General features: G+C 38.7%; 1 protein-coding gene across 2 annotated transcripts in view; it reads left to right on the top strand.

Moving 5' to 3' along the window:
* The window catches only part of ANK2 (ankyrin 2), a 316797-nt gene that overhangs the window by 267155 nt on the left and 34808 nt on the right, over window positions 1-14834 (top strand). Inside the window, exons 29-35 of one of the 2 annotated variants that reach the window (XM_059826979.1) lie at window positions 13-237; window positions 1927-2025; window positions 3222-3376; window positions 4320-4531; window positions 5377-5581; window positions 7427-7523; window positions 12253-12481. In XM_059826979.1, coding sequence (XP_059682962.1) covers window positions 13-237; window positions 1927-2025; window positions 3222-3376; window positions 4320-4531; window positions 5377-5581; window positions 7427-7523; window positions 12253-12481 — 1222 coding nt within the window. The remainder of the gene's footprint in view (window positions 1-12; window positions 238-1926; window positions 2026-3221; window positions 3377-4319; window positions 4532-5376; window positions 5582-7426; window positions 7524-12252; window positions 12482-14834) is intronic. The other variant, XM_059826980.1, reaches the window with a different exon arrangement.

The raw sequence follows: 14834 nt of genomic DNA on the forward strand, positions 1-14834 counted from the left end.
CTCATTTTTCAGCTTCCTAGTTAGTTTCATGGTGGATGCTCGTGGGGGTGCCATGAGAGGTTGCAGACATAACGGACTACGAATCATTATTCCTCCGCGGAAATGCACTGCTCCAACACGAGTGACTTGCCGGTTGGTGAAACGCCACAGACTGGCCACCATGCCTCCCATGGTGGAAGGCGAAGGTCTGGCTAGCCGCCTGATTGAAGTTGGACCTTCTGGTGCTCAGTTTCTTGGGTAAGGGGTGCCATATGGCCTAAAGGGAAATGTTCAGTCTATTTTTGTCTGTTTGCAAGTTGCACTGAAATGGTTCCTTTTTCAAGACTTGAACAGATAAAGATGTTTGTAACATATGGTAACAGACTGGTCGTGTGAAATACAAATTAGTTGTTAGTTAACAATTCACAAAGCTTTTACGCTTTTTCCTTTGAAAATGGATATTTTAACCACTAGCGCTAAGGTTAATGTGCTTCCTTGGATATAGTTATTACTCAGTGTTGTGATATTATAGTGGGAAAAGACCCCTTTGCAGCCAGAAAAGGCAGTTCGTACTATATTTAAATAACCTATATATAAGGCATGAATAGCACAGCACTGATCTAAAGCCCAAATGTAAAGCCTGCTACATATACAACACAAGTTACAGCTGCTTATTTTAGAGACTTGTGTTGTGTTATCAGTAATTTGGACTATCAGGGAAGCACAGCGCCTTTGATTTTTCTGGGGTTGAAATTGCTAACTTAAGCAATAGGACAACCCTGGAGTTTTTTGGCCATTTCTTTTGTCCTATGCTGCAAAACCCATAGAAAGATCAGATTTGTGTCTGCTGTTGAGCTTGTTTTAGCAATTTTCAGCTGAAAGCAGCAGTTATCCACACCTTTTTTAATTTCTTTTACCAACTGTTCTCCCTATCAACTGTGGCATCCAAAAGTGGATGATTGAAGGAACCCCTTCTATTACAATAAATAGTGTCATTCAGAAATCGTAAAAAAAGTGACCCTGTAAACAGAAATAGTTTAAATCCATTTCGAAACAAATCAATTGCTTTAAAATCCTATTATAACAGGCAGTCATCAAAGCCACTATCTTCGTTAGTGCTTTTTCTAGAAGATTGAGCTTAGGGAGAGAAAAAAGTTGATTGGTAGTTTTTAACTGCGCGCTGCTTTTATATAGAGTGTGAAAGGAGAACATACCCAAGACACGTTTTGGCTGCTTCACTGTTGCTCTAACCTGGTAAAAAAGCAAGAGCAGTTCTGAAACAATGCGAATACGATGCTAAGAGCAAGCCAACTATTCCTTTTCGCAGACAGGATACCTCTTAATATCACAAGTAACAGCAAACAAGCTGGCTAATCAGATGCTTTGTACCACTTACTCTTTTCATGTCTTGGTCACTCTTAAAGAGAAGCAGAAAGAAATCTAAAGAGCAGAAGAAATATTGTGCTGTCACATTCAGTCTTCCCGTGATCTTTTTCACACACAAATTGACCTTAAGTATGTCTCCCATTTTCTTTTTAATGGTTTCTCTATCTAATGAGAATGTCTCACCTGAAAGACCAGGATATAGCACAGTTTTATTCATTCTCAGATCTTTGTGCCCTTCCTGCAAGCATTTTTCTAGGTGTTGTAGTGGCAGCAAAATCAGAAAATTGCTGTACTGTTTGCATTCTAAGGTCGAAATCCTGTTCCCATCGAGTTCACTGCCAAAACTCCTATCATCTTCCCATAAGCAAGAAAAGATCCTAAATTGACGAAACTAATTTTGTTGATTTTGATCACCAAATTGTCATCGCTAGGATGGAACCTTATTCAGTGTACAGCCTAATTCCACTCTGTGGACCAGACAGTGGCACTGGCGTTCTGGCGCAAAAAATACATAAAGTTTATTTATGTTCTTTCTTTCACTGCTGCTTTGGATGTACTCAGTAAACTTCATCTGCCTACGGCTCCTCCCCCACTTAATGAGGGAGAAAGCTTGGTCAGCCGAATCCTTCAGCTGGGGCCTCCTGGGACCAAATTCCTTGGGTAGGAGAGACTTGAAACAAATTGATGGATGCTGACCTCCCCATTCTTCTCCTCCTTCTGCAATATGATTTTTTTATGTCATTATGCCCATGATATTGTCCCTTTCTATCATTTGAAATTTTGTATACCCAACCCTTAGTGGACCATTTTTTCAACCCTTGTGGTATGTGGTTTTGTTTTGGTGGTATGTTTGTATCTTTTTCTTAAAGTACTGTGGCCTTCGTTTTTGTTTTGGCATGAAATCTTCCTAGTTATGTGCTTGATGTCTGTAGCAAAGCAACCTGGATTGGGACAAAAAAAAGGAATCTACTGTAAATTTTAAGATGTGTTTTGTGTCAAGGACTGATTATTCAATAAGTTATATGTTGGCTACCACCAGTATAATAGAACACGACATTTACTATGTACATGGTAACCTGTGTGAGTCCTCTAATTAGAGAAGTGTATATACAAATATATTTGTCTTTTCTCTCTTACTTCTAAGAGTATGTATGTATATGTATATATAAATATAGATATATTATATGTACACATGTGTTGTATATATATATGGATGCATACACCGATATATATATATATTGACATCTGCTTGTAAGGCAACAAGGCAAATTCTTATCTCCTATACTGAAATAGAAACCCAGATGATCTCCTCAGACCTCCTTTATCTCTCCCAGAGTGTAAATCAGGAATAAATTCATTGGAATATATAGAATTACAATGAAGTAAAACTGGCACAGGACACAATTGCCCATGATTGCAATGAAATTATTCTGATTTGCACTAGTATAAGTGAGATCAGAATTTGTGCCACTATTCATATATGTTACAGTAGATTCTCTTTGAAATGAAGTTGCACAGGTTAACCCAGACAGTAGTGACAACTAAAATGAGCATGAGTTTTTTATGAATTTGCAAAACAATTACCAAATTTCTAACTAAGGACTTATTATCTTACCAAATATCATTCACACTGTAGAAAGAGGTGAATGCACTTTTTAATCTGTCCTTCAGCATTTACTGGGTCCCTGTAAAAATCTAGTATGTGTTAGTGACCTACTAGTTTAGGATTATGCCAAAGTATTCCAGCGAAATAGGTGGAATTCCAGGTCACTTTGTAGCAGACTGAATAGAGTTGCTGTTAATCCTGTTTCTTCCTCTCTCCCGTATGCATTTAATGCGCTGTGTTGCTGTGCCAGGCCTGTGATTGTGGAGATTCCCCATTTTGCTGCTCTGCGTGGGAAAGAGAGAGAGCTGGTAATCCTGCGCAGTGAGAACGGGGACAGCTGGAAGGAGCATTTCTGTGAATACACTGAGGATGAACTGAATGAAATCTTGAATGGGATGGATGAAGGTACCAGTGTGACTTTTTTTTATTCTGCTCCTGCATTACTTCTGTAACTGGGGGTAATAGCTTTTTACTATTTATTCTGTTTAGCACCTCGTGTTTGGTCCGCCCTAGAACTTCTGACACTGCATTCTCCAGATACTTCATTTCAGTCACACTGGAGCATAATCATGTTCTCAGCAGAGGAGCCAGCAGAAGCACTGTGTACTTCTGCTTACTTCCCTTGCACGGTCTGCTGAAGCAGTGGGACAAAACAAAATCTACCGTCACAAAGTTGAGAATAGATGCTACACTTATGTTTTCTGCTGCTCCTTTTCATAGTGTTAAACGAAAAGCTTCCATAGCAAACATCTTTCCAAAACAAGGCAATTATCATACTAATCCTTTCCCAGAAGCTACGTGTGTGGGAGGAAATGTCAGTCATGGGTACTCTTGCTTTCTGAGAGAACAGAATGGCCTTGGGCTGTCTAGGATCTGCAGAATTTGTTATTAATTTTGATGGCTTTTAAAAAAAAAACAACACAAAAGTAAATGAGCCAACTCACATACTTAAAGCTGAACTCATACTTTGATACCGTTTTGATTTGGAGTTTAGCTTTCTTGATGCTACTCCAGGCCCTAGTGTAAATATGTGAAGTAGAAAGGGTCTTGGACCAAGCCCTTTGCCTGCTTGCCTGCTGATTTTGGGGATGTTGTCAACATGTTCTGAGTTTGCTGTCTTAAGCTCCCTTCAGTTAGTTGTTCAGTCTGTCTGTCTATTCCTTTCTTGATTTCTCTGGTTTAGCTGAACTTAAAATACGGGGGTATGTTTCCTTTTCCCCTTTGATTTCTAGACAAAATACTTTTGTAAGTTGCAGTTAAACTGTGGAAAGCTTGAATGCACCTTGAAGTTTGCTGTATTGTTTCTACAAAATTCTTGTCTCCTGACCGTCTTGTCTTTTGGCCTCAGTACTTGACACTCCAGAGGAGCTTGAGAAGAAACGCATCTGCCGCATCATCACCCGAGATTTCCCTCAGTACTTTGCAGTGGTATCCCGGATCAAACAGGACAGCAACCTTATTGGACCTGAGGGAGGTGTGCTGAGCAGCACTGTTGTACCCCAAGTGCAGGCAGTCTTCCCAGAAGGGGCTCTAACCAAACGAATTCGCGTTGGCCTCCAGGTACAATGAAACAATTACAAGGCTTATCTTTTTTTTTTCTTTTTAGTCTAAAATTACCTTCTTTGAAAGGAGAACCGGCATATTCAGCTTATCATGTTGTATGTTGTCATCTAAAATGCTTCTAGTAAAAATAATTTAAAAAAAAAAAATCCATGCAGAAGTCAGAGCAAGTGGTAAAGCTTTGGCTATTCCAGTTAATTCAGATTCCTGTCTGTTAACTGTCTATATGATCTTGGGAAAAGCACCTCATTTTGGTGACGATGATATTAGTGCAGGTCATAGAACAATTTCTTAAACACTTCTTATGAAAGGCATCAGAGAAGTACAAAGTGCCATAATAACTAGGTCACATGTACAGATTCTCAGCCTGAAGTAAACCAGCCTAACAGTTCACCACTGAAAGAGGGAGAAGTCTCTCCCCTACCTCCGTCCCTCCTCCTGCTGCATGCATCCGCAACTTACCTTGGCCAGGAGGCTGTGCTTGTTGAAAACCCCTGTGAATAGCTGAATAGCTTACTAAAATAGCTCAGAGCTTGTTCTAAGAAAAAAAAAGGTGACAAGAGAATCATTTGCTGTTTGTTAAGTGAATTAAAGTAACACTGTGAAGGGTGTGACAAGTACCAAGAAGGGGGATAGGAAGAGGAAGAAGGCGTGGGAAAGTGGAAAAGGGGAGGTCTCCCCTTCTCACTGGCAGTCAGTTCTTCTGTCTGCAGATTTTTGTGGGAAATTGTGCCATTTAGTGTAAAAACTTCAGGGTTTTGTGGCAATATACAGACCCAGTTCTTTACATACTCATTAAACTGTTTTCGAGTAACTATTCTGTTACTGTCTTTTGCTTTGGAAAGGCTCAACCTATGCATACGGAACTTATAAAGAAGATTTTGGGCAACAAGGCTACCTTCAGTCCTATAGTCACACTGGAGCCCAGGAGAAGGAAGTTCCATAAACCCATCACGATGACGATTCCCGTCCCCAAGGCCTCCAGTGATGGGATCATGAATGGTTATGGAGGCGACACACCCACTTTAAGGTTACTATGCAGCATAACAGGTAGGATGCAAATACTAGAGCTTTTTATGTGCGTCTTGAAATTGTCAGTCATCGTGGGCTGATATGTTAAACTGACTATAAACATGGAAAGCTTGGTGAAAACCTGGCTGGGATGAGAGGCTGTGAAAATAAACTACTTTCCAAACAATTACTTTATAGCAGAAATAACATTTGGTGTTTGAACTAACAAGAGATGAGTAGTATAATCATAGACTTCGGGTTTGGGTTTTTTTGCATTTTCCTTGCAGTTTGTATCTTGAGAACCAACATACCTCTGCCTAGCAAAGTAAGTGTAGTACAGACATAATGTTGCAGTATGCTTCAGAGGAAAATATTGGAGTTAAAACACTTTATACTTGCTGTAACTCCAAAGCGATTAGCGTCTTGTTCAGTCGGTCTCAATTAAGAGGCAGAAATGAGCTGCATGCATTTTATTCTGTTTAAAAGTTAGCATCTTTCTTAATTCTCAAACTGCTTTCAAATACCAACCCAATGTAAGATGCATTACACACTGAGATGTGCCAGTGAGTCATTCCAGGGAACAGGTGCTTTTACAATTTCTTGATACAAAGGTGTGGGGTACCTGCTGAAATACCAGAGAAAACATCTGGTCAACAAAGAAGTATTTGCGTTTCCAAGAGAGTGAAACAATGTTTATCTAAACAGAGCAGAATGGTCTCCTCTATAAAGAGGAATTTGCCTAAGTTTCTTGGAGGGACAGTAAATCTGCAAAGATGCTCTAGAAAACTTCAAAAGGGAAATTGGTTCCAAGAATGCTTCACCAAAAGGAGAAAGGAGGTATTTCCTGAGAACTAGTATTCCTTTATAGATACAACTTGGTTTAAGGTTTGCATGAAGACTGTGCTACATGGTCAAATGGATATCTAACAAGTCAGCTGTATATGAAAGGAGGGACAGACACACATTCTGACTTAGCCCTGGTTAGGCATAGTTTTTCCTTTAGTTCTTCATATGTGTTTTATAAATATTCATAACTGCTGTTAGAAAGAAACACTTCTATTTCTGTTTTCTGTAAACTCAGTGTGATATTAAGGTAACTGGAGACCAACTGGACATTCTTCACCAAAAGGTGAGGCAGGGACATATATTGAAGAACTTGAAAACACAGCTGCAGGGTGACAGATTGTGCCCACATTTTCAGCTGCATAGGCGAAATAGGAAGCTGGCAACATCTGTGACAAAGAGGACTGGAACGCTTAATAGACTGATAGGAATCCAGAAGGCTGTCTATTGTACACCGTGATATGGAGGTGCTCATTTCAACTGCAACATCTTCCAGGGACCTTGTCCGACACAGATTGTTTCATAGGTTTTCATAGCACCGTGCAAAAGAAATTTCTTAGTTATGTACATACTGGACCTGAGTGTTTGATTTATTTGAAAAAGAAGTAGATTATGGAAATAATCAGTTGTAGTTGTCACTATTAGTAACGTTGTTATTTCCCAAGTGTAACAATATAGGTTTAACTGCTCTATATCTGGGCCAGTTTTGCCCCACGTATGTGAATAGCCTAGAAGGAACAAAAGTAATTTCTAATAAATTACATCTCTCCCCAAAAAATTCTAGCCTCTTTTAACATTTCTGGAGCTGTGCTGCAGGACTCATCATTTGAAAATCATTTGGGCACTTTGTTTTCTCAGAGGAAACCCATACAATCCTACTAGCATTAGTGGAATAATGTGGACCTAAGGAGAAGGCACGTCTGGGATTATTACTGGTTTCATAGCAATTAAAAACTCAGAAGAATGTAAAATATTTCCTAGAAGCAAGAAAGTTGCAGACTTGCTTGGGTTTAATTTTTTTAAAAATCTCTATTATTTCAGGAGGAACCACCCCTGCCCAATGGGAAGACATCACTGGAACAACACCACTGACATTTGTTAATGAATGTGTTTCCTTCACGACAAATGTGTCTGCCAGGTACCTATACAACAAAACATGAGTTTTACAGTGTTACTTTCAAGTGCATGACTTTTTTCAACAAATACTTCCTTTGAACTATTTTACTTTATATAGTAGAAGGAACATAGCTATTTTGTCTATGCTGTGAACCAATTGGCGAGGTATTTTGGAAGCCCTGAGCCTCCTAGCCCAGACAGATGATCTATGAGAGCTGTAATCACTACACTTCTTAGCAGCTGCAGAAAGAAATTGATATTCTTGTCATTTTTATCTCGGCCATTAGTCCTTTGCAGTCAGCACCTGCTATGATTCCAGAAATTAATTAATGGCATACTTATTTTTCTGAAATAGTAATCTGAGGGACAGTTCAATTTTCAGGTAGTTAGAAAAAAATCTGGTTTCATTTTGAATAATCCTTCTCTCCCAGATGCAGAAATATGCAAATTTCCATGGAAACAGAAATCCCTTATTTGGATAGCTCATTATACATCTTTTAAAAGATGTTACTTCCAGAATATCCAACAAATGAGAAATCAAGCAGAAAGGTCTGTAGGTGTACCAAACTGTGATCAAGAAGAATCTCTTCCAACCATCTGTTCTTGTGATGAGATTCAACTGCTGTCTTTCTGAAAACAGAATTTCATATTAAAAAAATAAAAAATATATATGTATGTACGTATGTATTTTAGCTTGTATACTGTCCATGATTTATATCACAGAAGTGCTCAAAAATCTCCTTCTCTGTAACAGGAGATACAGTCCATGACCTGGAAAGTATTAAATTTAGGGTGTGTAGTCTAGCAAACAGTTACAAAAATCTTGGATAACTTGCCCATGAAAATCAATGAATTTTCTTGAGTGCAAACATTCATTGTCCAAAGCAGTTATTACTATTAGATTAGGTTTGCTATATAATGAAATAATTTATTCAATGTTAAAGTGAGTTCAGCTCTTGCAGTCCAATCTACAGTATAACTTTAACATGAGGTGAAATAAAGTATTATTTTTCTATACTTTCTCAGTTCAGAAATGGCTTTCTTCCTGTTAAGTTGGATGCTTTCCTTATGTACATTTCTTTTTGGTTCAACTAAACATTTTTCTCTAACAGCAGTGACCACAAGAGGGAGATCTTAAAGTGTGTTTTAGCTCTCATCTGCTACCTGCAGTGTTCTGTTCAAAGGGATAAATTAAAGATTAATTTAAGAACCAGATGTGGAGACTAGATGCAAAGTTTGAGAGGTCCAAGTCCCTAAAATTGTGAAGTCCCCAGCAGGGCTACACATGAAATACAGCCAGAATGAGGGTGACAGTTTATGGAACTACAGTCCATATTAGTAGTGGTTGTTTCCTAATCCCGATGACGACATTAAAATCGATTACTATTGCTAATGTTCTGTGATGTAGGCGGGGTAGAAATTTTAATGGGTTCTACTTCTTCTTTTTCATTTAAATGAATGTTCAACAGACTACTTTAACCTAAACATGATTTTAAATGCTGTTAAAGTTAGAAAATGGGATTTTTCATGTATTTACAGTCAGAGAATTAATTATGTTCTTTGCTGAAGGACAAGCTAACTTGAATTTCTTCACTTGTGCCCTGGTCTAAAAGTGCATCTACCCTTGTGCCCTGCTGAGAATAAGCTGTTTCCTGACTGTTTGCTGTTCACAGTAACTTGTTTATGTCTAGTTAAATCATGAATGATAGAGAAAAATTTTACCATTCATAAGACTAATTCTGTCCAAAATGAGCTTGGGAAAGAGATACATTTGTCTAAAATACATGTGAATTAAACTGCAGACTTTGAGGCGTAGCTGTTTTCCATTTCCTGAGCTCTGCAGCTTTTTTAAAAATTTAGTATCTGTTTGGGCTTTTTAGCATTTGAGCATATGGTGATTTCTCAGAGGATATAGCCTCTCCAGTTTGAGTCCAGCATAGCATAATTCTCCCACACGTGAAAAGGAAAGTGTCAGTATGCAGCGCCTTTATGTACCAAACGTGCTTTCTCTCTTTCAAATGTCATCAGCCTGTTTTTTAACCAGTGTGTTTGTTAAATGTTCTAAAGACACGCACAGCATGAAACTCGCTATTATTCAACTGCAGATGAGTAACACCAGAGAAATCACACTTGAAAGGTATGCTTTGTGGGTTATAATACCATGTAATCTACAGTAAGTAATAAGACCCCTGTAGATTGTATCAGTTTTTGAGGTGTCTTTGACCTCTCATGACTTCGTCTCCAACTTACGGGTGTCAAACTCAAGCATGCTTTCTACCCACACAGTGAATTTTATTTAAAAGAAATGTCATCAGCTCCAGAGAGAAACTAAACGAAGTGATATATGAGAAAGAAGGCAATACGTGTTATACTCCTTGTAAAATGCTTGGTGTGTTTCTGCTGTCACATTTGGGGAGCAGAAGTAAAATTATTTTAAGTGAAAGATGTTATCTTTGCAAAATAACAATTCAGTTGTCTTGAAAAAGGTATAAGGAAATTCTGTAAATTTTTATTACTGGGCAACATTGTCCTGGCCTGAATGGCCCAAAGGGTAAAGAACCTGTAGTTTTCAGTAAAGAGGCGGGCCATTTTTGACACAAGAGGACCTGTTCTGGATGCTGAAGTTCTAGACCTGAGTTGCAACATCCATGGTATGTCTTAAGTAATCGTGTACGTTTGATAAGTTTTGAGGTGGTTTGTTCCAATTCACATGCACTAGCAATACTTTGTAAGAGGCAGGTGTTAATTTGTAGTTTGTAATAATTATGTTAGTGAAATCAGACAACTTATGACTTTACCCTGTAATCTTAAAGTATTTCTCTGTCGTGGTGGTGCCTGAATGAGATAGCGATGGCAGCTCCTGGCTTCCCAGCGTGCAGAGGACGTAATTTATTCCAGTAGTATTTGCCTGTTGCTTTGAACATGTTTATGTTTGACTTGTGGTACATGTGTCACAGACTGGGAACCACTGGTGTAGAAGATTCAGCGTGTACTTCAGAAAGATGCTGTCAGTAAAACGGCATGTTAGAAGCCACGATGAGAAGTGAGTCAGTGGTGATCACAGCCTCTGTGAGGCAAGGGTAGTAGGAATCAGATGTGGACACATCTGCTTTCAGGGTCTTCAAAGTATAATAGGGCTCAGATATAGAAATACATGTATCGCTGGTCTTCAATATGCATAACAAAAACTTACCACAAAACCAAAGTTAAAAGTCCCTAACTAAATTCACATAAGAATAATTTCTGATTTTGTGTGCAGTGTTACACAGTGGACAAAATCATTTACATTCGCCTAAAGACCCTCGATTTTTGATACTGTATGTAAGGAATGTACCGCTAACCTTTAAGCTAGATGGTAGAGAAGAAAAACAAGTATTTTGGGCAAGGCAGCTTTATATTTCACCTGTTAGAGATGGAGGTCCAAGAACAGACTGAAGGATTAGCAACACATGCCAAAAGCCGTTGCAGTCTCCTGTTCCTCATCAGTAAAATTCAGGAAACTTCCACAGCATCCCTGTCACGTCAGAAGTTTGTACACAGTTCACCAACACCCCAGTGTGGTACACTGATGTGTCCAGCACTTAACAAACAGGAAATTGTACAATGCCTAGGAGGATTTCAGGGGGCTGAAGAGAAAAGGGTGAAATTGCCCACTCTGTAGTTTAACAATTTAGTCATAGCCTGGAAGAGAAATGACAGGCTCGGCGTATGACTAGATTCAAACAATTTTAGTAAGATTTTTATGGGACATTACTCTCTTCTGCATCATCAGATGGTTAGCAGCAACCAGCTGTCAAAAAGAACCTGTATTTCTCTAGATGAAGGGCACATATTGCAGAGTCACAGTTAGGAGGAAATCTGATCTGCGCACTTCCAGTACACTCTTCTCTACTTACATTCTGCATAGAAATCAAATAATGAGATGTGATAAACGAGAACAAATTCAGAGACCTTTTGGGCAGCTCTAGAAGAATGGTGATAAGATCAATCACCATTTCAAACGTCATCAGAAACTGTTAAAAGTGATGGAAAACAGAGACCACTGAGCTTATTCCAGAAGAGATTTATTTCTTGGTAAAAGGCAGGAAACATTTGATCCCATATTCTCACTATAAGGAATCAATGCAGATGAAAACAAAGTTTAGGCCACAGCCAACTTTTGAATAGAAGAGAAAACATTTATTGGCTATTGTGATGAATTTCCAGAATTTCTTGATTTTGGGAAGCCATCAATAATTGTTTAAATGTTATAAACATGCTTATAAATGTAATATATATATTTCTTAAACACAAAAATATGAAAATGTTCATATATTTAGATGTTCAGAGAAGGTGTATGAGACTGTCTGCCACAGGACAAGTGAACTTCTTAAAGCCTTTAAAAGCCAGTCATGTACCTGGAAGCAAATAAGCTTCCAGCTGAGTGAGATCTTGTCAGACAGTCAAGCAATGGCCTGGAATTTGTGCAGCAGGAGACTCTGTGCAGGGTTTGCATCTGCTATTTAGGAGAGTAAGTTCTGGTCCGAATGCTTCCCCTGTTGATTGTGCTTCGTGCTCCTAAATGTATAGGGGGTACCATGAGCGTACTTAGGCTGTTCTTCCCAAATGGTAACTATTTTTTTTACTTTATTCTGACTTGTCGTATACAATTGGTGTGGTTACCAGCTAATGCTGGCGAGATGGGAAAGCATATCATTTTCTTTCTTAAATCTTTCTGTGCTCATGACACAACTCTTCATTTTCTTTTACAGATTTTGGTTGATAGACTGTCGACAGACACAAGAATCTGTTACTTTTGCTTCCCAAGTGTACAGAGAGATTATCTGTGTCCCCTACATGGCCAAATTTGTGGTGTTTGCCAAGTCACATGATCCCATTGAAGCACGGTTAAGATGTTTTTGCATGACAGATGACAAGGTGGATAAAACTCTAGAACAGCAAGAAAATTTTGCTGAAGTTGCCAGAAGCAGGGATGTAGAGGTACTGTACAAGAATCTTAAACAGTTTTCTCCATTCTCTAGCGTCTGTTTTTAAGCTGATATTTTCTGCCTTCTATCTGCCACAAGTACTGAAAAATAATAGTGCCAACAAATACTGTCATGATGCAGTATCATGCATCATGATAAGATGGAAACTTGGACTTTTGTCAGATGTAAGGGAAAAGTAGCTGCCAGATATGAGTGATGAAATCCTATTCCCAATGGGCAATTACCGATCTCTTAGTGGGAAGGTTAGCTATTGTCAGCTGATTGCATTTGGGTCTGCCTGGGTCAACGTACCAAGGTGGAAGGTAATTGTGTACTTCATCTACAAGGAAATCCAATCAGCTGGTTATCAGAAGTTAGAAAGGAATTGTCCGTCTGACTTTGGTAATACCATTTTTTGCTTTCTCCGTAGCATTGTTGGCATTCAAATGGGGCATCCAATGTGTTCTCAGGGCAGTCCTCAGCAATTAAAAAAATAGGTAGCAGGAACCTTGAGCTGGATTCAAGGAGATCGTAAATACAGAAGTAGGCTGGTTGAGTCTGAGCTCTCTGTTATGGGACTAAGGCTTAGAAAACCTATAGGACAAAACTAAATTGAAAGAATTTGGTTTCCCAAGATGCCTTTTTATGGTGGACCTGTTAAACAGTTGTACTTAGAAACTGAACTGACTTTATGCTAGGAAATCAGATAATAAAATTAAGTTGGGGGTTACCATTTAGTCCAGCAGTTTCAGGTTCTTTGTCTTCCTTTTCTCTGGTGTCAGGGTCACATTTCTTTAATTCAGATTCAGAACTAGAGCAGCTACTGCCAACTAAGTATTATGAAATCTATTTGAGATGGCTAGTTATGCAAGCGGGAGACATTGCCCATAGTTTTTACTAAACATAATGCAATAGTTCGTAAGAATTTTGCGTAGCTTGGCTGGGGTTTCAGGTGCACAACAAGACTAAGGTCCCTCAACAGTGAGCTGAGAGGTAGTGGATAGGTGTTGTAAATGGACTTCTTCCTCGGTTAGCCTAAAACTAAGTTCTATGGATGCAGGCTATAGCCCTAAGTTCAGTCCAAGTACCTCATAGTCATTTCTGTGGTGGTCCACAGTGATTACTTAGTTTTAATTAGCTCTGTAGCAAACTGCCAGGAGGCACCTTGTATTTTTTAGTTACTAACTTACTCTTAGAGGAATGTCTGAGTAAAGATGAGTTTTGAGGATGTTGTTCTTTGCTGCTTTTCTTCCTGAGCCTGATACTAAGTGGGTGTTGTGAGAAAAGGGGAGATAGTCAAAGCTAAAAAGGACAGGTAAGTCTCAACTTCCAGTAACTTCGTAAACAAATATCACTAACCAAAAAGGCAGTCAACAGTAGTCAGGTTTTGTCAGCATCTTTCCATACAAAGAAGTTAAACTAGCAGGTTTGATTAATATTCTGCTTTACAAAAAAAAAAAAAAAAAAAAAAAAAAAAATTCAAATCTGTTGCTGAACAGGCAAAAGCTTTCCTATGTGGAATCCAGCAAACTGCCTGCTAAATGCAGTTTTTCTGGTTCTGTCAGCTTCCTCAGGAGGTGTGACAAATTGAAACACGTGTGGTGTATTCTTCTGCTTACTATGGTCTCTTTTCCATGAGAATCCCACCTTGCCAAAATTTGTCCTTACTGTTCCTGAAGCTCTGACAGGCATTTCTTGTGCAGAGCAGCTAGATAAAATATGGGCTTATAAAATTGAATGACAAGCCTGAATTTCTGGAAAGTTAAGGATGAGACCTTAATGTATCGGTAGTTTGAAGGGAATATCTCCAAAACTGGTAAACTGAGATTTAAACATGTGGAGGGGCCATAACAATAGCAATCTAAAGATGTAGGCAATATCATTACATAGGCATTTCAGAGAGGTGTTTACCTGAGGTCTGACTTCCAAAAGCTCTGGGCGCTTACAAATCCAGCTGAAATAAATAGAATCTCCTGATGCACACTGTCTTTGCCTACTGCAACAGACTGTTGCAAGTAGATTAAACATGCAGGTAATCTAATTTAGAAAGTTTTTGCATTGGTAAAACAGTCCTCTGCAACGTCATGATATTCCCAGACTGGCTTAGTATCCTACCAGTCAAAACACGGACTTTTATTTGATTGCTGAAGAAAATATTTCTCTGACTGTTACGATGAGACCAGGTTAGCAAAGTATGCTAAAATCAGAGCCAATAAAAAATCCAAATTAAAATAGAGATGGAGAATTTGCCCACATTCATGACTCTGAATACTCTTTTTGTCATTTATAGTGTCAAGCTATTGCCACTGAATTAACAGTGTATTCCATTTGGAATTTAATAATCTGAAATGTTTCCACAGATTTTA

This window comes from Gavia stellata, chromosome 19 (assembly GCF_030936135.1).
Source record: "Gavia stellata isolate bGavSte3 chromosome 19, bGavSte3.hap2, whole genome shotgun sequence".
Classification (NCBI taxonomy): Eukaryota; Metazoa; Chordata; class Aves; order Gaviiformes; family Gaviidae; genus Gavia; species Gavia stellata.